General features: G+C 35.7%; 1 protein-coding gene across 3 annotated transcripts in view; it reads left to right on the forward strand.

Moving 5' to 3' along the window:
* LOC134803271 (protein neuralized) overlaps positions 1–25869 on the forward strand; it is a 66631-nt gene that overhangs the window by 1580 nt on the left and 39182 nt on the right. The window contains exon 1 of one of the 3 annotated variants that reach the window (XM_063776019.1): positions 23003–23712. The exons of 1 other annotated variant lie outside the window; for it this stretch is intronic. In XM_063776019.1, coding sequence (XP_063632089.1) covers positions 23514–23712 — 199 coding nt within the window. In that variant the 5' untranslated portion in view covers positions 23003–23513. Of the gene's footprint in view, positions 1–23002; positions 23713–24236; positions 24278–25869 lie in introns of those variants that run through there. One more of the 3 variants, XM_063776021.1, reaches the window with a different exon arrangement.

Raw genomic sequence — 25869 nt, forward strand, 5'->3', positions numbered from 1 at the left:
TTCGCTTGCGTCATAAATTGACGGGAAGACGAAAATGTTGCATAAAAAGTCGTTTTCATGTAAAGATAAAAATTCACCACATTTATTCTGTGGATGTTCAATTGAGCAATCATGAAAAGGACACTTAAATAGATGGCATATTTTGGCAGCATATTAACCTTTTGTTTCTTTAAATCGTACCAAGGAATCGGTAAAATTGTCTCAAATTAAGCTCGATAGGCTTGTCCAATTTATATTTGCTAGACCGTATTAAAATCATCATAAAGTCCCTAAAATGAAATAAATGTAAAACCTTCTTATATCAGATATGGCTTAAAAATACCCCCAGATTATACCTTAAGAACATAGTAATACAAAATAATACACACATCAACAGTTAGACCAGGTTTTATCTGTACCCGTAATAAACGATACGGTCCTTATTACTGCAATGTTCTGCCGCCAGAGTGCAGCACTAATTTGTTTAGTAAACCATAGAGTAACTTATACATACTAGGCCTTAAACAGTTTTTGACAAGTTTTTACTATGACATTGATGCATCAAGGCGGTTTGTTTACAGGTGGCCTCCTGCGAAACGCGAAAATCGCAATTTCGTTATCTGCCTCTCTATCGATAAAATAGGCAAGAATGATAGAGAGGCAGAAACCGAACTTTCGATTGTCATGTTTCACGGTAGGCCGTGTGATTGAGTTAATGACGCCCTCTACACAGAGTTTTGCGTAATATTCCCTTTAAGGGTACCTACCGGGTATTGCCTAAAGTCTATTTCAATAGAACTTGCTAACTATGTAAACAAACCGCCATATTGAAATTGTCTCTGAATGATGAATTTACTAGTGATGGGCAAGACTCCTACTTACTACTTTACTAATGTCAAACCATATCGAATAATAAAATACCAACAGTAAAAAACAAGTAGTTACTTATTTTTAATTTGTTTAATCACGATCAGAAGACAAATTAGTACTTAAGCATGATGTATTGATGTATTTTATAACCGCGGCGGTAGGTACAGAGCGTGGGTTGGGTAGTGTGTAGCGGGTTTAATATCACAAACTTTAGTCACAACACTACCCATCATAGACAATTGTAGAATTTAAAAGAAACAATACCGTCATTCCAACAGGTCCTAATAACCTAACTTATGAACCCATTTTAAACTTTTAATTAAATATCCAAGATATAGTTATATATTTATGTATTTTACGGAACGGACCGTTTCAATAGTGTATATGTGTATGGTTTCAATGGTATTTGATGAGGTGGTGTGAAAATTGAAAGAGAAACAGTGATAAAACAAAGTTACGTTGTTTGTTTACATAGTTAGCAAGTTCTATTGAAATAGACTTTAACATAAGCTAATAATTAAAACATATATTATACTCCTCAAACTATAAAACTTTCGTTGTTTATTTTTTTTAATTATGAATATTTTAGACTTACTCATTTTCATACAAAATAAATATTGCCTTCAATGTACTGACATCAGTGTGTTTGATGTTGCTTGTCATGCTTTAAACGTAGCAAAACTTGCAATGGATTGTGTCTTAGAATAAAGTGTAATAAAAATCAATACACAAGTTATTTTTAAAAGTCGCTGAACAAATCGCTGGCCCAATATTACAGGGTTCTATGTTACATTTTCAAATTGAAATTCAACTTAATGTCACTATGACAACGTCAGATAAAAGATCAAGTCAAGTTACGTTCAGCTACACTCGGCGTCACGGAAATCGCACACCCACCGATTTTTGTTTTAAGCGAATATAGCTCTTATCATATGTATTATACCCTCACAATATATACATCATTTAAAAGCACAATTAATAAGCATTAAAACATGAGTAAAGCATTTTTGGGAAAAATAATAATAATCACGAAATTACGGCGTTCTGAAAGAACACCTACAATACGCGTTGTAAGGGTCGCTAGTTGCGTTACCTTGGATAGGTTTAAAAGGGGGGGTAAAAGTGGAATATGGGTCATTCGGTATCCAGAGTTCACAGAGGTCACACCGGAACAGCTGGAGAAAGAAAACACCCCAAGAAAATGGATACCACGGAAGCAGAAGCAGCTCAAGCAGTAGCCCTGGTGGAATCAGGAATGACGCAGTCTGCGGTTGCTCGGCAACTCAACATAAGCCGTTTCCGAGTTCTCCGAGCAGTTCATCGATTCCAGAGGACTAGAAGCTTCACCAGGAAGCCTGGATCCGGAGGACAACGCTGCACTTCCGAAAGAGACGACCGCTTTATTGTGTCGACGTCTTTGCGGAACCGTTTCTCCAACGCTGTCCAGCTGCAGCAACAGCTGCAAGCAGTTCGGAGAACGGTGGTGAGTGTCTCTACAGTAAGAAGAAGGTTGCGGGAGAAGAAGATCATGCCCCATAGAGCGGCTACGGGTCCCAAATTGACGGCAGAGCATCGGCGAGTCAGACGTGAGTTTGCTCGCGAACACAAGGATTGGACGGTCGACCAATGGAAGGCTGTCCTCTTCTCCGATGAGACCAGGGTGTGCCTGTTCTGCAACGATAGGCGCAGAAAAGTGTACAGGAGGCAAGGGGAACGTTATTCACAGGCCTGTCTTGAAGAAACCGTCGGATACGGAGGAGGATCCTGCATGTTCTGGGGTGGCATTTCCCTCGCCGGCAAAACCGAGCTCGTTTGTGTTTCCCGCACTGGTGGTGGTCGAGGCCAGGGATCCATGACTGCTCATCGGTACATCACAGAGATCCTGGAGGACCATGTGGTTCCATACGCCGAATTTGTCGGTCCTGGATTCACATTCATGCAGGATAACGCCCGCTCCCACACAGCGTTGATTGTTCGGGACTACCTTGATCAGGTTGGGATCACCGTCATGCAGTGGCCAGCAAGGAGTCCGGACCTGAATCCCATAGAGCACCTTTGGGATCAGCTAAAACGGAAGGTGCGGTCACGTAATCCTGCACCTGCGACCCTGGAACAGCTTCGAGATGCCGTCATTGAAGAGTGGGATGCTATTCCTCAAGAATACGTCGTGTCTCTCGTGAGGTCCATGAAGGCTCGCATGGAGGCAGTCATTAAGGCCAGAGGAGGCAACACTAGGTTTTAAGTTTAGTTTTAGGCATTTGTATTCCGATATTTGTTGATTTTATTGTGTTTTAATTTGTTGATTTTTTTGCATGAATATACGATTTTTATTTCTTATTAAAAAAGGTGCCTTTTTTTTTACTCTTTAGTAACTATTGCATTGTTTTTAAATGAAGGGTTAAATTCTCTTTAAAATGATCCCACACACTCATACTTTACCTTCAACAACATAAGGTTTATAACGGCTTGAAACAAAAATCCGTGGGTGTGCGATTTCCGTGACGCCGAGTGTATAAGTAGATTTTAAGATTGACTTGGAATGTACCTACCAATAATGTTTGACATGAATAAAGAATAGGAACTATCCATCGTAACACCATGGAATTAATTAACTTAAGATTAATTACAGGTCCTTAACTATGTTCAGCCTTCAGGCCTTCACCCGATGAGGGGTTCTTGTCCACCACAAATAATGAATACTTTGTATATTTATAATCGTTCGTTCGTTCGCGTCACGAACTGGAAAGGCCCAGACGGTAAGCGCCGAAAAGGCAAACCAAACATGCGCTGGGAAGAAGACATGAAAAGAATGGCTGGTCCAAATTGGAAAAGAATAGCACAAGACCGTGAAAAATGGACGTCTTTGGAAGAGGCCTTCACCTAACGGGTTCCTACAAATTAAATTAACAAAATTATATTAACAAACTTTATAACAAAACTTCCGTGAGACACAGACATATTAAATATATTAAAAACGGGTCACTCACGTATTTTAAGTCGAAAAACGCTCGACATGTTTTTTGTATGTGACCCGTTTTTAATATATTTAACAAACTTTATGTATAATGAAAGGAAATAAAAGGCTTTTTATTTTATTTTATTTTTTATTATTATATTTATAATATGTGAAAATTTCAGTTCGATAAAAGTGAAACATATTAGAACCCTGTAATATTGGGGCAGCGAAATGTTGGTCAGTTTGAGGAGTATAGACTGTTTAATTTATTGTGTATGTACAGTGTATAGATTATAATCCATCAATCATTTTTACTTTATAAGACCCAGATTTATTACGTTCATTATATTATTTTGGCATTAAGAATGCCAAAAATGAATCATTAACATGAATTATTGAATAAATGATTATGATTAACCGCGATTGCTGAATCAACTTGCATTTATACCTACAATTTTATACTGTAAGTAATTAATATTTATAATTTCCATGGTCGTCCGACACCAAAAAATTCATTAAAAAGGTGTCGGAACGTCTGATAGGTGTCTCGGGGGACCACAGAGCGGGCTCCTTCTTTGCGCAGAGGTTGAGTCTGGCGGTGCAGAGAGGTAATGCCGCCAGCATTCTGGGGTCTATGCCAGAAGCGGGGGATTTGGGGGAGGTATTTTATAATCGATATTAAACTTTCATGAGACATGTTTTAAATTGTTTATACGACAACGGTTTCACTCACTTGAATTTTTAGTCGCTATTGGCGACATGTTTCGGGCCCGTCGGGGGTCCTTCCTCAGGCTCGAGTGCTCGGGCCCGAAACATGTCGCCAATAGCGACTAAAAATTCAAGTGAGTGAGGTATTTTATATTTAGTAGTAGTGTTAGTTAGTTTAGCTTTAGTCCCTTTAGGTTTTAAGGTATTAATTTTGTATTATTTTTAAATATATTAATGTATTTTATCTCTGAAATAAATATAATATTTATAATTTTGCTTTTGCAAGAATCATTGTAACTAATATTATAATTTTCTAGAACTCTACACCTAGGTTAATTACTGTTGTAAGATTTTAGTAATAAATTCTAGGGTACTTAATTTACAAATAAAAATACATAAATGCATTGAAAATCAAAATGAAAAATGATTTATTTAGGTATCAAAAAATGCAGCTTATTACATAGTAGAGGCAAAAAGAATAGATAGTATAGAGGGGTCCTGTCATTGTAAATTTTGTAGTCACAGTAAATTTACTGCCATCTATCGACACACGACTAAAACTCAAAATGAAAACGTATAAAGTTATCAAAAAATGTATATACAGTAAAACCTGGTTAAGTGGGACCTGGATAAGTGAGAAACCTCTATAGCTGGGACTCATGGTGCGGTCCCGACACTTTAGCACTGAATTACCTCTGTTAGTGAGATAAAACGGACCTCTATAACTGGGATTAGTTGTTGTGATTTTATAGTCACATTTACCTCTATAATTGAGACAGAGAGTGTGTTTTACCTCTTTTACTGAGACTGTATTTATAAGATTACATTTTCCTAATTGTTTTTTTACAATTTTATACGAATTACCTCTGTATCTGATATAACGTCAATCTATGACCTCTCTAACTTGGACTTTATTGATCTATTTCCGTATTCTTACTAACTCTTATAGTCTATCCACAAATTCCGCATTTGCTTAATTGTGTCTAAACGACTTCAAGTTTCATTTAGTTACTTTATGTAGTTAAAACTATCGAAACGAAAGCTGACATTTTGATAAGTAACAAGAATAAATAAATTTTCATTTAATTAATTTCTAAGACGCAATGAATTCCGTATCAAATTTAATTGAAAAAATCTATCCTTTGGAAAATCATTCATAATAAATTCAAAGAAATATTTAAACAGACTTATAAAATATTTAGGGACAAGGATTATTTTACCTAAACATTTAAAGATAATTACAAAATACCTTAATAACCACCTCTATAACTGAGATATATCCTCTATTCTCACCTCTATTAATGGGACCCTCTGTAAATGAGACAGAAATGTATTTGTACCTGGCTAACTGAGAGCCTGGGTAAGTGGAATACCTCTTTAAGTGAGACAAATCTGCTCGTCCCTTGAAGTCTCACTTATCCAGGTTTCACTGTATATGGATAAATAATTGTTCATTCACTGATATCTATGTGTTAAAATTGTTAAATATGAAACGGTGTCGTCACGCCATCTAGCCGAGGATAGGCTAAAGGTGTGTGCGCCATCTATTCGAGAATGACTTTTACTTGAATTCCGAGGCACGTTTTTTCCTTAGACTTTATTCGTCTTATACGAAGTTACATATGTCTTTGGTAGAGGGGTATTACATTTTTAAAAGTGTTAGACAGCCTAGGAATAGTGTCCTGGGCCCTAAACTAGGTAAACCTGTCTTATAGGGATCAGGGATTAAACCACCGCTAGTTCTAGCAATGCAGCAAAGGTTGGTTGGGAAGTATACACAAGCAAAAAAATTCAAGCTACTCCTCTCAACCCCCTAAATTTCCCCCTAAAATCAGAAATAAGCAGTTTCGACTTATTCACAGTGTTAGTGATGGTACTTGCCATAACTATTCCAAATTTCAGGTACCTACATCAAACGGTCTTTGAGAAAAACGCATTTAACCGATTTGCATGACCGAAGTGATCCCATAAGAGCACCGTGAACAAAGTTTTGTACGGTGCTCTAAAAATGTATACCGAAGGTCTGATCGCTTACATTACACACAAAATCTACAGTTTGGTTAAAAAGCCACAGCTTTTAGCCAAAAAAAGCTCAGAAAAAGTTGCAAGCTATGATGGCGCCATCTATGCAAACCTTATGATAGTTGTATAAGTATGTATATCATCGCCTACCACCCATAGTACAAGTCAGCAGCAGAAGTTGCTAAGCGGGCGAGGTGTTCAAAATTACCTCGACTCTTATTCTCTTAACAATAAAGTCGCGTCAAGATTATTTTGAACACCTCGCCCGTTTAGCAACTATTGCTGCTGATTGTACAAGCTTTGCTTACTTTTGGGCTCTTGGGCTAGTTTGATCTGTGTAACCTAATATTTATTTATTTATAAGCTACGGTGTTCGCTTATCATTAGGATGACCTAAAAAAGTACCTACCTACTCCTATATTTAATTGGCATCACTCATTCTTGGCTAAAAGTTTTTTTTTTGCCGAAATATCCATTGGACATTAAAGAAAAGAGTGAATTCTATGCACAATTATGTGAAGTGCATTCAAATAGCCTGGACGGTATTCGACTTTTTAACGGAAGTTAGTGACATAGCTATCATAAGGCGAGTTTTGAGATAATGATGACCCAAATTTATCTTGTCGAAATGTAATGCAAACATTAAAGGCTTCGTCGCACAGGCGCGTTTTCCGGGCGGGGCGTGAGCGGGGCGCGCCGCTTTTACATATAAAACGCTCACGCCCCGCTAACGCCACGCCCGGAAAACGCGCCTGTGTGACGGAACCTTTAGAGAACAATTCCGTGTTATCACGGTCATATCACAATATTTGTAATGTCACGAAATTAAAAAGTAAAGTCGAATATAACGCTTGTGGACCTTGTGGTATTGTACCAATAAATTATCGTCTACAATGCTTCCAAATTCAAATTTTCAGTGTGTTTTAAACAAAGAACACGTATATTTGCCAACTTGAAAATGAACCATAACACCTTAAACTCAAAGCCCAATTTGAAAAACAATAAAAAGTCTATGTCAAAAACTTACAAACTTATCTTCGCCGTTTTGGAAGCGCTACTGACAAATGCTTACATACAAATTTATATGAGACCGCGTTAGTTCACAATTTGGCCGCACGCAAAGTTTAAGTTTGTCGCTCGAACAGCTGAGCATCAGCTGAGTACCTGTTCTTTTTGTTTTTTTTTAAACGCACGTGCATTCTGCCATTGTCCAGTTGTGCAAAATGTACTTTAGAAATATACGGCCCCGTTCAAATATGAGCTCTATTCTGTATGAAATAAAATTGATTTTAGAAAAATGTAATCATACTTCCTACTGTTATTATTTTTGGAAACATCGTTTTTTAAATACAGACTTAGATTGTATAGCGTTAAGGTTCAATTTTGCCTGTTATTTTATTTGACAAAGGGGCTATTGCACAAAGTCGGGTATGTAGGTACCTGTTTTTTTTTTTTCAAAATCAGCTGATCGGAAAGTAGAGATCATATGATTTCTCACGTTATGCGACTTTCTAAATAGAATAGGGATGGTTGAAAAAACTACGTGATTTCCTCTCACGTGTGGATATATTATTGAACATAAAACATAAGTATCTGAATGCATGAATTAAAAAAAAACAGATATACATATACGTCCCTCTGCTCTGCTGGGCACAGACCTCTTCTAATGCGCGAGAGGGCTTGAGCTATAGTCCCCACGCTATCCCAATGCGGATTGGGGATTTCACATAGACATCGGTTACACGCTAATTCTGGCGTCAGTTCAGTCCATCAGTCCATTCGAGTTTTGACTGATGCCAGAATGATGGAAAATGGACACGGTTAGACGATCAGTCCAGACTGACAACAGACTGATAAAATTACGACACAGTCGCCGTTTGGACACAGAACGCAACACAGTCATTTAGTCTTGTCTAATATGGTGACTGACGCGAAAATGACACGAACAGGTTACACGATCAGTTTCCTATCAGTTTTCTGTCATTCAAAATGGACTGACGAATATTATCTAAAAATTTAAATTAAAATCGGTTCCAGACCATCAGTCCATCAGTCCACGTGTTACACGATAATTCTCCCGTCAGTCTGACCAGACTGATGGACTGAACTGACGCCAGAATTAGCGTGTAACCGATGTCTTACACCTTTGAATTTCTTCGCAGATGTATGCAGTTACCTCACGATGTTTTCCTTCACCGAAAAGCTAGTGGTAAATATCAAATGATATTTCGTACATAAGCATTAATATGATAACTATACTATGTTGGTAGTGGAAATTATGTAGGGAGTATCCTGAATATAATTTCATTTGATATTTAACTTCTTTTCTGCTTTTCGGTGAAGGAAAACATCCAGAGGAAACCTGCATACCGATATAGTTTGAGTCCCGACAAAGGATACATAAATAAATAAATAAGTTTTTGGCAAAAATTTCATTTTTGGTACAAGCTTTTATCGCCGACTGTACTTTTTTTTCCACAGGCAACTAATACTCATCGAGACAATTCTAAAAACCCCAAACACAATTAGGTTTCGTTGTTTTATCACAGAGTTTCTATGGCCACCTCCGGTCTCCATCATCAGATCAGCTCGATGACACCATAATATTGCATTGCCACCCGACTTACGTATGTATGCAAAATTTCAGCTCAATCGGAAATCGGGAAGTGGATCAAATTTCACTTGCAAGATTTGATTACACACAGACAGACAGACAACGGTCAGATGAAACTAAATAAAAGCTTGTAATAAATAGTACTATACATACGAAGCGAAGCGAAGTGAAGTTCTTACATTCAACTTGGAACACACGGCTGGCTAGGTGCACGTCCCGGCATTTCGATGTTTTTAAGCTGAACTATCATAGGATAGTTTGATACTCAATAACCGAACGAGCAAGCGGAGCGAAGCGAAGTTCTTACATTCGACTTTGAACACGCGGCTGGCTAGCGGCACGTCTCGGCATTTCGATGTTTTTAAGCTGAACTGTCAGAAGATAGTTTGATACTCAATAACTTAAGTAAATTTGTTGTAATTTAAATGAAATGGGGTAAACGTGTAGTCGAGGGCATTATATTTTAGTCATTAAATTATGAGCAGGCCCGATCAAGGAGCTTAGAAGGCCAAAAAGCTGTTTGTGAGAGGTCTTGCTATTCTGGTCATTTTTTTGCAAGAAATATGGTCGAGTTTATTATCAAATGAAAGTGCTCGACTTACACTTTTATAAATATCGTTTTTAAATTTACCATTTTGAAATAATTAGCAAGATAAAAATAAAATAGAATAAACATAATATATGTATTTGACATTTGACAGGAAATATTTCGGCTTAGCACAGATACAGTTTATTTTAATCTCTATGGTGGTGACTTAAATCCAGGGGAGGGACAGCCGTATACGAAGCCCTTTATTCGAAAAAATAACGCCATCTATATTACTTAACGCTAAACTTGTAAATGGCGCTTCAAAATTGATGCAAAAAAGCAAATATTGTCAGTAGAAAAAGGCGCGAAACTCAAATTTTCTATGAGACCATATCCCTTCGCGCTTACATTTTTTCTACTGACAAGATCTGCTTGGCCAACTATATTATACATACTACTCTTTGCTTAAATCTATCAGTTAAGGGCTCCACAGACCTTGCAATAAATCCACGCGATCTTTGATCCATTGCCGCCTATAGAGCGGCATAAAATAGTAGAAATTAAATAAAATGGAACTCAACAATGTCCATACTAAATTGTTGCCATGTGTAACTATTTTACGTCAAAAATGTGACAGTTACGTAGAAAGTGGCGCCCTCATTTATTTTCTATTATTTTATGTCGCACTATACGAGTACCTAAGTAGGTGCAACAAAGTCAATCGCTATATAATTTTTGGTTAACCGCGAGTTCTCAGTTCGGGGCGAACTACTAGTTTAAATGAAATCGGGTGAATGTATAGTTAAGGGCATTATATTTTAGTCATTAAACTTTGAGCTGGCTCGAACAAGAGGTTATTGAGCTAGAAGAGCCTCAAGAGTTAATTTGTTGTAAGTATATAGTCTTTATCCCGGAAATCATCCCTTAACGGGGTGAAAAGGGGAGAAATTTACAATGGAATTGGGATATGAAAATATAGAAGTACCTACTACGAAGTCGTAGGCTGGAGCTAGTATCTTTGAAAAATCACGCGTTTTAAATACAGTCAAATGTAAAGATATTAATGTAGAAAACTTACTCAAAAATATGTCCCATAGTTCTTAATTCGCTGACATAAAAGCTATGGGACATATTTTTGAGTATGATGTGTGCACACATATTTTTGAGTATGATGTGTGCACACATATTTTTTAGTATGACGTGTGCACACATATTTTTGAGTATGACGTGTGCACACATATTTTTACACTTGACTATACAAACTGAGAATCTAAGCTAAGGAACACTTTAAACTTTTTAATCTTTTCTACGCTTACTGTGAGAACTGAAACCTTCGCTTCGCTCATTATTTATCGTTCATCTCTTTCAACACGTGTCTACGATATTTGTACGTGTCTGGACTCACAAAGGAGCGCATTATGTAACTGTAGCGTACATTGTTATACTTAGTTTTACGTGTGTGGAAATCTGTTGATAAATTGGGCTTTTTCTGTGGGGAAATATACTAGAGATGCCCCGAATAGTGAATTTGGCCAAATACCGAATATTCGGCATGACATGCGATGCGAACATTTTGAGTCACAATTATTATGAACACTGTTCGCCAACAAAGCACAACGTTTGCTAAGAAGAAGATCTTTATGTTGAACAGAATTAATGAATGTATGTAGTTAAGAGTCAATCAAATCAGACCCAATGATGAAAATAAAATATTTTGTAATCAACAAACGCTCAAAAACGTGCCTTCGTATTTAGCTACCTACTTTCCAAGAATACATTTTAAATATTAAATATACATATATGTACCTAGTTTTTGGTTATTTTTTGTGTAATTTTTCTATTTAGGTAGGTGTAATAGTATTCGGTATTCGGCCGAATAGTAGGTAAATTTCGGCCGAATACCGAATATTCGGCAAAGTGGCCGAATAGGCCGAATACCGAATAGTTGCCGAATATTCGTGGCATCTCTAAAATATACAGTCAGCTCAGCAGCAATAGTTGCTAAGCAGGCGAGGTGTTCAAAATGATCTTGACGCGACTTTATTGTTAAGAGAATAAGAGCGTGTCAAGGTAATTTTGAACACCTCGCCCGCTTAGCAACTTCTGCTGCTGACTTTATATAATTAATTTGTTTTTAATTAAATCGAATTTGTTTTAACCTAATTTAATTCGTTTTAAGTACTTATGTTGTGTGCCCTAGCAGGGCGTCATGGACTGACTTTATTTAATTATTTACACCTGTTTGCGTTTATGTACATGATTATACAATGAATAAATGAAATGAAATGAAATGAAATGAAATTAATATAATTTATACCTAATCAAAATAGAGTTCTCATAAGTATTTGAATAAAAAAGTTTTTGGTAAAATTTCATTTTTGGTACAAGCTTTTATCGCTGACTGTACTTTTCTTACGACAGACAACTAATACTCATCGAGACAATTCTAAAAACCCCTAACACAATTAGGTTGCGCTGTTTCATCACAAAGTTCCTATGGCCACCTCCTGTCTCCATCATCAGATCAGTTCGACAGTACCATATTATTGTATTGTCATCAGAACTACATACAGCTGCCGATTTTCATGACGCTACGATCCTTGGAAGAGGGTTAATTAGTTACCTTAGATTCCATTACATAATTACATACAGGTCGAAGAAAATTTCAAATCATTCGAAAAACCCTGACATTTGGTAGGCCATTTCTCCGAAAATGACCTAGTGGACGGTGTATTCCCATTTGTTCCCGCCGGGCACAGATGGGAATAGGTGTCTTCCTAAGAAACCCTGACACTCGCCAACTCCCCGCAATTCTGACATAGGAGCAAAAATCCTGACATGGCAGGGGAATCCTGATGTAGGGTCATTGCGCTAGTTTTCGTCCACTTGACGAAATTTGAATATAAACCTTTATTGCTGTACAAATTTGGACTTATTGCAATCCTTAATATCTAAACAATTTATATATATAAATTAAGTAGCAAATTAAAAATGAAATGTATTATTTGTTAATCCGTCAAGTGGATGGAAACTGACACTGGACGGTAAACTGACGCAATTACCCTATAACACCTACATATAGGAAACAGACAGGAAAATCTGTTAGTAATAGTTCCCTGTAACAGTAACACAAAAATGACTTAGAACAGGGGTAGCAAACCTTTGTTGAAATAGTTTATTTTTGTAAAAAAATAATAGGTTTTCTATTTTAAGTTAATTAAATAGGTATGGCTATTTGGTCAGAGAACATGGGCATACAATTTATTTGTATTAAAGAAATTTTCCTTGTGTCTTCTTTCGTCATACATTTTTAATTATAAAATTTTGTTTTTATAAAGGCTTGAAACTTTAACTAGGTAAAATCACTTCGAATTTCTAACATTCCATCTGAAGATAGCTCAGCATACTTAAAGTAAGTAAATAAATCTGTAATAAGTACATATATAACTTATATACATGCACTATAAAATAAATAAATAAATATGTATTTCTCAAATGAACTTTTGGCAACGTCAGTCTGCTTTGGTTATAAGTTATAAATACTTACTTTATTAAATAAGATAGAAAAAAATACACACTTCAAAAGAGGTACTAACTACGCTATAATGAATTGATCGTTAAACCTATTTTTTTTTACTTTTAATATATAATTTACAAGGTACCTACGTTGGGTTTAAATTAATATGAAATATTTTATGAACAAAGAAACTCCCATTTCATGCTCAAAGTTGACCGATTCCGTCAAAAGCTGCCAAATGGCATTCCTCGCAAAAAAGCTAAAACAAAAACGCAATATGGCAATATTTAAGAAAAAACTACCCTTATACTACCATTTTTTCAAAACGCTGAATTCATTTTTGAAGTGTATACGATTCTTTATAGAAACACGCCTTGACTGTTATACCATAAGATCTAAAATGCTATACATTTTTAGGACATCTGTCGTTTCAAAATTAAAAAGGGCACACGATACCTTAACAACGCTTCCTTCTAAAATAGCCTAATGGTGTATCAAAATTGAAACGGCTCAAAGACTTTATGACAATGTCTTAAAGTTAAAATTCGTCTGGCGTGTGTTCTGAGATACTAGGCACTTAAGACCATTTAGATGCAAAAGGGCAAAATGCTGTGCTCTTATTGGTGGAGACGGCACGCGCCGCGCGCGTGTCTGACAGATGTTCGAATTTTGAAATTTCTTTTTTTTAAGGCTTTGACCGTCCTTGCTGGTGGCTGGCCGGGTGAAATTTATTTTTAGGTTTGCAATTGTGATGCGGTATGTAGTTCGGTTTTAATTTTTAATTGAGTTTAATTTTTTTTTTTCGTATCGTGTACTCCTATTGGAGCTTATTTTGCCTTTGTCAAAATAAATGTGCTTGCTTATGCTTATTAATCGTGTAATTTAATACATCTGGTGCCTGACCTACCCTTTTCTCGAAACCATTCAGGGCATTAACCCCCCTATAACTATAAGTTTAAGTTCAAGTCCAAGTTATACTTAGTTTTGTCATAAAGGCAGATGTCGACTGACAAATATCAAGTGTCTCATAGCCGCCGGGCTAGCGCTATTACAAATACAAATTCGTTTATTGATTTTCATTTCTCATGCTCTGAAAGTGGGTCATTGTTTTTCTAAAAGATGTGCAAAAAATGATACGTTTCTGCACTAGAATGCGGCGGCCGGGTCGCGTACGAGTATAAAGGTATCGCGGCTGTTCGCGTATCTTAGCTGTATACTTTTGGTGTGTATACCTATATGATTCTTTCTACTAGTTTGAAGTATTATTTTTGTTGACGCGTAGAAAAAGTATTGTATACAATAGTGATATAATCAAGCTTTTCAATCTCGTACCTTAGTTAGGCAACTCAGCAAGCTTCGTTGCCTAAACACGGTACTCGACTGAAAAGCTCTCCATTATATCACGATTGTATAATACTATTGTGATGTTTTGTAAGTGTTTTTATATTGAACTTTTATACTCACATTGTAAAACCCTAACCTAAGACCCAAGTTAAATAAAGGAAAAATGATGATGATAGTAACTGATGTAACTATTTACATATTGACATTCTTCACCACTACCACTAGGTCAAACACTTGCTTCACTTGCTTGTTATACAGATCAGGTGCTGCAATTATATAAATTAACCAAGCAATTATGTTGCATAGGTCGTAACGTCGATTATTTGACAGCTGTCATTTCGGCAGATGGTTAGAAAGGTCACAAACTTTACTACTAAGACAATGCATCTGCGAAGAAGTGTTTACTATGTATATTGTATGTGTGGCACTCACCAGGGGGTTAGGAGTGTTCCACTTAAAAACATATATTTTTATTCAACTTCTTAACTTAGATGCGGCTCACAAAATACAACTATAGTTCGTTTTTTTAGCAGTCAACTATTAAACATCGTTCTCTTAAAACAACAACCGAGGTTCGGTCTTGATAAAAAAAAAACCGGACAAGTGCGAGTTCGGACACGCCCACCGAGGGTTCCGTACTTTTTAGTATTTCTTGTTATAGCGGCATCAGAAATACATCATCGGTAAAAATTTCAACTGTCTCGATTCATGAGATACACAGCCTGGCGATAGACAGACAGACGAACGGACAGACAGACGGACAGTGGAGTCTTAGTAATAGTTAAGGGTCCCGTTTTTACCCTTTGGGTACGGAACCATAAAAAGAAAAAATAAGTTTGACGCCACCAGATGCGCACGCAACATATGTCTGGAGCCATTCCTGCTCGAAGGACCATCATAATTTGACCTTCAAACACGTATAGAGTTGACCAAGATAAGTCTGCAGAGATTTTGATACTTACCCCACGTAGTGCAAGTGTTATTTAAAAACATCAAACTTCCATGAAATTACGACGTATAATTATTAACACTTGCATTGCGTGAGCTATCAAAATCGCTGTAGACTTTTCTTGGTCTAACTCTATCTACTATCTACAGCAGCATTTCTCAAACTATGGGTCGAGACCCATTGGTGGGTCGCGAGCGAATATTTATTGGGCCCTGAAACTATTAGGGAATCTGAGCGTTATCAATAATGTTTTATGCCCCCTTAAAAAGTAGCTGTAAAAAGTTTTTATACATGTTTACAGTTTATAAGACCTATTTACAACAATTTTACCGTTCACACTACTATATATGTATTTATTTGCTCGATATACAAGCCTTACTATTTATGATATAGTTGACTAAGCCTCGAACACCTGTAAAACTCATTATTTGCCACCTTTTATAACATTATTACTAGCCTATCATAACTGTTCATATTCTCCATATGTGCGAAGAATGTGACCTTATACCACCCTAACAAGATGTGCCACCACCTTTACCATAATAGGGTTTTCTATTGAACTTTCCAAGCCCTTCAATTATTGAAAAAAAAACACCTTTCTAATACGCACATGCCATTGCAAAAAAAGGTTTCGGACCACTGTCTTATAAATACAAAGAAAATTCTACTATAATACTGAAGGAATAAGGTTGAAAATAAATAAACGAATTGTCTTATTCATTCACATGACGCGTGCTTTACAATTTTATTTTGCGGCTACGTAATTAGAAATCTTCTAATATTAATCTATATTCTAGTAAAAATAAGATCGTGTTTCTTTTTTACAAAAAGCAAATTTAAATTTTCCTTTCGAACATGTCTATTTTGCTATTTGACAATTCGAATTTACTTAAAATAGAACGCTATTTCTATGATCATAAATTGGTTAGTAATTTTTCCATTCGCAAATAAGATTGTCTTATTTTTTACATACTTACTGTTTCGTCTTCGAAAAATTCGATTGGTTTCAAAATGACCGTTATTGCTTAAGTAATAAAGTTTCAAAAAATATTTCGTAACAGCAGACATAATTTTGTCTTTCATTTATTCGTCTCCCTTATTGATTATGCCCAATAAAATAGAACTCTATTACTTTGGAAATGAGGTTGAAATTAGGTTGTTTTTAACACCGGCACGTGCTATATGCATCTTGAATTAATAGAAATATGAAATAAATCGTAACTGTACACAGCTGATGTATGCAGTTGGTGTCAAAAAAATGTCATATGTGTGAAAAAGGTGCATAAGTTTAATTTCCGTGTTTTTGCAAAAACTGCTACGAGTAATCAAAAAATTACTACGAGTGATCTAAAAACTTTATTAAGCTAGTCAAAGTGTAATTTTTTTTTACTATAATAAATGCATGTACAGTAGAGTCCGGTTATAACGACGCCCAAGGGACCGCTGATATTACGTCGTACTAACCGGACGTCGTACAAAACGAACTGCCAATTTTAATGTATTTTTTAATCTAAATAATTACATCATTTTGTATTTATTAATACTTATACGACAATCAAAGAAAAAAAAACTTTTTTTTTTTAATATTTCTTTACGTTAGTATTACGACACCTTGTCTTAAATGGAGAGACTTGTGTGTTTAGAAGAAGCCACTTTTCAAGGTACGCGTACTCACTCGTCATCCGCAAATTACTCGAATCCCGTAGAATAAAAAGTCATAATTCTTGGGGAACTAATCAAGATGACGTTGTTTTATCACACAGTTCCTATGGCCACCTCCTGTGTCCATCATCAGATCAGCTGGAAGGTACCAAAATATTGCATTGTCACCCAACTTACATAATTATGTATGTGAAGTTTAAGCTCAATTGAATAATGGGAATTGTTTTATTTAGTTTGCAAGATTACGAAAAGTCACATGACTATTTCATCCTGCTCCGTATAGGCAAAAGGGGGAGAGTTGGGTGCGCGGGACGGAGTAAGCTTACCAACAACTTGTAAAAACTACGTCGCTCGTCGTTGTAACCGGACTTGACGGACGGATTTTGAGTCAATTTCCGTCGTTAAAAGCGATCGGTCGTTATAAGCGGAGTCGTAATAAACGGTTATGCTTTCATAGTAGCTTGTACTAAAACCAAACAAGTGCCTATACTTACGTCGCTATAAGCGGTTGGTTGTTATATGCGAAGTCGTACTAACCGGACTCTACTGTACATTTAAATATTGCTAGAAAAAATAAAAATTTATAAATAAAAGAATAAAGGACTACATACTTTTGAAGAAATTATGAACTGATATAACTTTATTTTTCAATTTTTTCAGTATTCCGTTCGAAAATGTATGAAAGAGGAATCTTGCTTTGTTTTAGATTGATTTATTTTTTGCTATGTTATTATACCATTATTATTCAATATAGTTATAAGTTGGAGACGATATTTTGAATAATTACTAATTTATATGATATAATTAAAAATATTGTGTGTCTAAAATATTGGGAGCTTCCGTCCCGCTCGTGCCCTTGCTGCGGATGTAGTTAACCTAATCAAGGGTCTAATTGGGCCCGTAAACTAATTTAGGGTCCCAGGGGCCCCTTTGGGGGCAGAGCAATTCATGTTATTGTAACAATTACGAGCTGAGATGTAAGCGCTGACTCACATTCGGTACCTATGTATATTAGACTTAGGTATATTTATTATATAGTGCATAATTATTTTCCATCGTATTTTCACGGAAACGTACGAACGTGTCTTGCTTTTTCAGTCAGTCTCGGTGCAAAAACTTCTGAGGTTGAATGAAGTAGCATGACAAAGACAAATTTATTATACAGATTACATTAGTAAATGAAGGATTAAAGATAAGCATGTTATCTATTTTACGAACAAAACAAGTCGCACATTATCTTTAAGGCGAAAAATGTGACGTTCCACGGGAAAAGGTACCTTATGAGGGTTTCTAGTTTCGGAGATATGAAATGTTTTGTAAAGAGGTGAAAAAATGCTCAATTTTTTTTTATTGTGTGATCTGAAACCTTAATGCGTAACGTTTGTTTACCTGTTTTTATTTTTGTTATAAGTTAGTTATAAGCCTAGTAATGTCGTCTCAGAGTTTAGTAGAAAAGGTACCTTATGGAAAAAAGATTGAAAATTCCCAAAAAAACTAGTCAATACGGGAAAAGAAGTTTGGTAGAGAACTGTATTAGCATTCTGCAAAACTAATTTGATAATTTCAGTTCTGGTTGGGGCGCCTCGCAAATATTATAACCGTACATAGACCGACATCACAAATCCAAGTAGACTGCTATTATACCAAAGTTACTCTCGTCAAGTCTTTCTTAACTAGAATAATCTTCATTTGGTTTGGTCGCATGCAGTAAATCAGCCATTGGTTTGCTGAAAAATGCCAATACCCGACGCATTACCTTATGGAATATCTGAGGTCATTGAACCTCAATGCCGCTTATCTTCAATAGCAACCGAAATATATTATTGATAAGAAATAGACGATTTATACCATCTTAACCCCAAAATATTATTAGTTTATCCTAACTGTTCCATCATCATCATGCCTCATCATGTAACTTGACCACAAGGTACCTTTTCATTACATACATCATTATTGGTCTTTTTTAAGATTATTATGACGAAGAACTAATTAAATTGGGGGCAGTTTAATGTAAATTAATATTTTCTATTCATAAAAGATAAACTATAATATGATTGATATTTTGTAGTGATGTATTATTAGATTTATTTCCATAAGGTACCTTTTCGTAAATGTATGGAGCAAATACTGTTATTGTTATGTAAGTTTAAAGTGGCATAAGGGGTTAAATATAGTATTTAGTTGGGGTTTTAGGATTTATTTCATTTGAATGACAGAATTTCTTTCATATGTGCTCAGAAAAATTGATTGTGTGTCACATTAAAAGTAAAAATATTCAATTTTGTGATTTTATATGAAAAAGTCAGAAAATACATTTTCACCTCTAAATCGGTATTGTTTTTTGCTTAAACTGTCTGTCAGTGTCGTTTTCTAATAGATAAAATTTAAATCTTGAGAGCTCATTGCAATCAATCGTGAAAATGAAATAAAACTTTATTTTCAAGAGATTGGTTAGTATACATACACATAAATCAGTCGATATCAAAAGTTTCTATTTGCATTACAGAACAAGTCGCAATATTTTTTTAATCTCAGATATATAAGGCATTATTATTTGTAGTCAACTATGTAACTTACTTCAGGAACATAGTTTTTTAGGCGGCTAAACTTAAAACTTCTCTATCGTAAAGTTGCTCATTTCACAACATTATTTTCAAAAAATCATATCTCTGTAACTACGCAACCTAGAAGGTTGATCTTTTGTGTTATCGATAGGTTATTTATTGTAGATTACTGTGGTATGCATAACTCCATACCCGCCATAAGGTACCTTTGACCGTGGGACGTCACAAATATATTTTTGATCTAAAAATATATTATAAGGAACACATATCCATACCTTTGAGTATTTAGTAACTGGAGACGCCATGGCTGTATTTTCTGTACAAAACAGTCTGCCGGTTTTTGCGGGGGAGGGGCACGTTAAATGTATGGCTATTTGTACATGATTTCTACGTAACGTACAAATAGCCATGTCAGTCCATACAAAAGTTTGCACAATTGTGAGGTTTTCGGCAGAGGGGTAAGCTCTTAAAGGTGACTCCGGTTATTAAATGCTCTAAGATTCATACTAATATTATAAGTGTTTCTGTCTGTTAATTACCTCTTCACGCTTAAACCGCTGAAACGATTTGGCCAAAATTTGGTATGGAGATAGTTTCGGTCCCGAGAAAAGACATAGCGTAGTTTTTATCAATAATAGTCATCATCATTCCACGCAGAGGAAGTCGCAGGCAGAACTCTAGTTTGTGAAGAAGATTTGTCTAGAAGATTCGAACCCGGGACCTCCTGCTTCGTAAGCCGGGGTTACTGCCGACTAGGCTAGGAGACCCTCAAATTCGCAATAATATACATAATAAAATTAGAAATCACATCACTTAATAACATTTAGATGTTCATACAAATCTATCACATTTTGGTGAGTTCGATGACCCCGCAGCTGTCAAAGTGCAAAAACGAGGCACGCGCAGCCTCCGGCAAGGTGCGCGCGCATCTGGCAGTTGGCATTTGCGGCTGAAGTTTACAATAATAATAATTGTGAAATTACCTTTGTTTGGCATTAAATTTTTCACATCACCTATTCGAAAAAGGGCTTCTTCCACGCTAGGAGGGATCAAAGTGGCACTTTTCTTCCCTGCTAGGAGGGATCAAAGTTGTACGTTTCTGTTCTAGGACACGATTTTTTCTTTCTTGCATACTATTTTTTTTGGTCAATTAATACATATTTTGGAGCATAACAATAGACTACATTCCTACTAGTCAAATCAGCTTCTTTTTTAGAACTGTCAAAACGATTTGCTAATATGGAATTTATATGAAAACGAATATAGTGACGTCACGGTAAACTCACCTACTTTTTATATTTCAATCCGATTTATTAAATACAAATTGTGTTTAAAAATAGCTGCTATCTATGTTTTTCTAATATTATCTGGTGCTTTATTTCGTGCATGATTTGAAATAATTTATTTTAAGTACAGGAAACATCCCTATTTCCTCATAGTTGATGTGAAAAGCATATGTGTCACACGGTATCAAAATTATTTCGTCTTGGGCGTTAACACTTGAATCCCTCATTACTCTCAGGCTTCTACTTTAGAATCCCTCACTACGTTCGGGATTTTATTGTAGAATCCATCGCTTCATTCAGGATTCAATGTACGCCCTTGACGGAAATATATAATTTTGCTCCCTTGTAACACAATAGTTATTTGTTTTACAAGGGGGCAAAGTTGTTGTTTAACCGCTCGTGCTAATATTGTTACCCGAGCAAGCGAAAGATTCCAAAATTGAACCACGAGCGTAGCGAGTGGTTCGAAAAATGGAATCTTGAGCGTTGCGAGGGTTTCAAAGCACGAGGGTTAAACAAAATTTGCCCCCGAGTGAAACACAAAATTTTTCACCACACCAACCCGAAGCAAATATTAAATGTAAAATATCAAACAAAATCAAACCAAATCAAATCCAAATGAATGTTATTAAATATTTATCATCCAAAATCATCATTTAAAAGTCAATTCTACCAGCAAACATAAGAAAACAACTCAAAATTTGCATTTCATTACTTTGCCTCACATGTGAATAAGATGCAACTTTGCTATCAGTTTTTGAAGTGCAAAGTAAGCCTTTCCGAGCTGGTGTGGTGAAAACTACTAATTCTTGTGCATAGAATTAATTAAGTAATTATTAAGATTAATTTGTGCAAGAAATTATTCTAAATTACCGTTTTAATATATTAAAGCGAGTGTGACAGATAATTATGCTACTGTTTTATGTTAACCGATTATATGTACATCAAGTAAATTGAAATTAATTAAAATAATCACATGTGTTTTCATAATTAGCAAATTAATGATATCTACTAATTAGTGTGTATATCGATAATACGAATTGACATGGTTTATAGGTGTCGTTATTATAAATTGAAATGATAAGATAAGAAAAATAGTATACACGTTGGCCAAAAAATAAGTGCATATTGCCAGGGAGGTTTTGGGATTATACTGAGCAACTTTTACTATGCGACCAACCACGAAATCGCAAAAAAATAGCTGGCTGTTAGAAAAATTTGAACAATTGAAACTGAAATAAGGCCCTTGTCCAGCAATCCAGCATGCATGCTTACATCTAGGGCTAAATCTAATCTAACATAAAAGGGCCTTTTATGTTTGAATTGGAGATTTTCATGTTATTCCTAGATTCCTACTCAAAATCGCGACTTCACGAGTCTTGCGATCCTAAAAGGAGAAAAAATGTGTATCAACACAATCGTCTTTCCTTCCTTTCTGCTACCGTCATACAAAGCCTATGAAAAATGGTAACGGAATGGTAATAAAAATCTTGGGACACTTTCTCCTTTTAACATTTTTTTTATTCTTTTTTTTGTAAAAGAATTGTAGTATACAACTTTAAATAAAATAGCCCATAGCAACAATATTTATGATGGAATTGATGAAGAACGCTAATTAATACGTACATACTTAGGTATTACGCGTGCCTTGCTACACAACTCCCGGGGTATAATGTTCAGTCTCAAGTCTCAATTATGGGTGGTGTCAAAAAAAGTATACTTAGTGGTTGCTATGTAAGTATGTAATTATAATTTTTTTGAATAAAATCAAACAAAAACATCTTTTTCCATGCTTACAGGGCTCAACTTTAGCTTTTAACCTTAAGACCCCAATTAAATTTTTGCGCTTCAGAATTTGGAAATTTCTTTTATTTCTAAGCGTTAAAATAGTTCAAAACGCGAATTTACTGTGTACTTGTACAGTGCAAGACAAGTACGCAGGGACTTATGAAGTTAAGTTTCTTTGCAAACTTTTTGGCTTGAAACATATATGTATTGTATTATATAGTATAAAATATATATTACAGTTTCATGTCTATCAATAATCAACACTGTTATAACTCAAATGAGTACTTGCATCTCAACGGGAGCGTTACATCTGCCATTATCTCCCCCATACTTAAACGGCCTATATCAACCTAAATAACAATACACATACGTCACTATGCACTAAGGGGATTACAAAATACACAATAAATCGAAAAATGACCTAACTCAAAACATCAAGAAACATACTTACGCTGTTTTAGCGCTGTGCCGTTCTGAGCGCGCATCGCTCCCCTGAACATTTCACGCAAGCGAGCGTCACTCCGCCAGTAGGGCCCGTGCTGAGCGGACGTCGACGCGTTATAGGTTCGCCGCGTTCGTCGTTCGTCATTCGAATTTTGAATTTAGAACTTTCATTAAATTTAAATAAGTGTTTTAATTTTTTTTATACCAAGTGCGTTAGTGCCGTTTGGATTGGGAATTTCTCGGACGTTATAGTGTATGGACCTATGTTTTGATCTATAACAATGATGGGTGTCAGTTGTATGAGCGTGCGGCAGGCTAGGGGCGCTTGCCACTGCCCCGCGTGCCCTAGGGCTTCGCATTTGCCCCCGCAGACGTTGGTGCTGCCCCCGATGGCTTTGGAGCCCGAAACCACCCCCGTTAAGGACAAAAAGGGGGGCAAGATGAAGGTGCTTAAGAAAATTAAGAAGAAGATTGGATTAGGTGAGCGATTGTTTTCTTTTTGTTTTTATGAAAGTAAAAAGCTCTTACATAATAACAAATCTAAGAGAAATATTGCAAATGCAAATATTATAATTAACTACAAAATATGTATGTATTTGTTCCAAATTAACCGAATAAGGACTCAAAATAACCGAATACGAACTCAAAATTTAAAAGAATACGGAACAATAAGTACGAATATTTCCTTATCTATTCTTTTTTTTGTGGCCTTTCCCTCTTATGTTTTGGCAGGAGGGATTTTGCCAATGACGACGTTTTAAGACGTAAGGTACTGTCGTAATCTACTTACTCAATACAAAATTAAATTCACCTACCTTCAAACATATAATGTTGAAGCGTCATTATCTGAATAATATTTTTTTATACTACCTACCAAACTGTTATAAAAACTACATTGCATCAAAGAACACCGCACGCCATTCCGCTTTAAATATTCGTAATGCATTTTAAAAACAGTATTAATTAGTGATTCAATCTCAATTTTATTAAAAGTGACTCAAATATTGCAGTTTTATAGTTATGGCACTTTACTTAAAACGTTCCGGTAAGTGAATTCAATTTAAATTTGTTCTAATTGTCTTTATATTGCAAATTTACATTTGCCGTCTGTAGCGGCGCCACTGTCCTTAATTTTGTATAAAGAAACTGTAATTCCAAATTTCGCCACCGCATTTAATTTTGGAACTGAATTCGTTCTTTTAATTGTCGTTATTTTACAATGTTATAATTGCAGTTCGTGAGAGCGCTAGTAGTCGTACTTCAACGTTTTATTTGTACGCGCTTCGGCTGATTCTGTTGTTGGCCACCGGCAAATGTAATTTTGTCGGCGGCACGCGACATCTGCCCATAATAATCTAGTTTTTTATTTTGTCTTAATCTGACAGCTGTTAAAACACCTTGCGTTTTTGTTATTTAATTTATACTTGCATATGCAAGATACGGTAGTTTAGCTAGTATGATGTAGCATGCACTTTGCTTGAAAATAAAATGACGTCCTTGTAAATAAATGACAGTAGCTCTGTAAAATTGTCAAATAAAGTGTTATTTGACAATTTTGTAGCTTTAGCACATAGCAGGAATTACAATTGCAAGTAAGTATTGCAACGACGATGAATAGCAAAATTTTAATGATAGAATACAATTTTCACCACACCAGCTCGGAAAGGCTTACTTTGCACTTCAAAAACTGAGTTTCACTGCAAAGTTGCATTTTATTCACATGTGAGGCAAAGTAATCAAATGCAAATGTTGAGTTGTTTTCTTATGTTTGCTGGTAGAATTGACTTTTAAATGATGATTTTGGACGATAAATATTTAATAACATTCATTTGGATTTGATTTGGTTTGATTTTGTTTGATATTTTACATTTATTAATGTTTGCTTCGGGTTGGTGTGGTGAAAAATTTTGTGTTTCACTCGGGGGCAAATTTTGTTTAACCCTCGTGCTTTGAAACCCTCGCAACGCTCAAGATTCCATTTTTTAACAAATAACTATTGTCCTATAAATGACCGTACAATAAAATATAGGTAGGTGTAAGCCTTTTTGAAAAAATCACTCCTAAAAATGTCCTGACTATCATTTTATCAGCAGCAGAAGTTGCTAAGCGGGCGAGGTGTTCAAAATTACCTTGACACGCTCTTATTCTCTTAAGAGCCAACGGGAGTGGTCATTTCTCCATACAAACGTACTCCTCGTTTTCCTCCGTGGTTTTTGAAGCTAAAGCAATGATTTTTTTCAACACAGACTAATATTGTCAATATCTGTGTTGGACCGTTTTGCTTTTTTTGATATTTTTGTTTTTTAAGGCGCTAGAGCCCTTCAAAAATGGCCAAAATGGCCTAATTGACTATGCCGCAATGACCTCTCATTGTGGCATTCAAAACTGATATCAATTAGCCAAAAAAGCAAAACGGTCCGACACAGATAATTTCATAATCATTTAGATTTCCAAATTTGGTTACGGTTGGTTAAGTTTTGGAGGAGGAAACAGAGGAGTACGAAACCTCGATTTTTGAGATACGCATTACGCAGGATTTTTCGCCTTGTCCTTATCGCACTACTTTTAGGTGCCGCTTCCGTTAGCGAGACGGGTATATTTACCTAAAATATTTAAGACTCAAATTTGTGCAACTAT

Source organism: Cydia splendana, chromosome 26 (assembly GCF_910591565.1).
Source record: "Cydia splendana chromosome 26, ilCydSple1.2, whole genome shotgun sequence".
In the NCBI taxonomy this organism is placed as follows: domain Eukaryota; kingdom Metazoa; phylum Arthropoda; class Insecta; order Lepidoptera; family Tortricidae; genus Cydia; species Cydia splendana.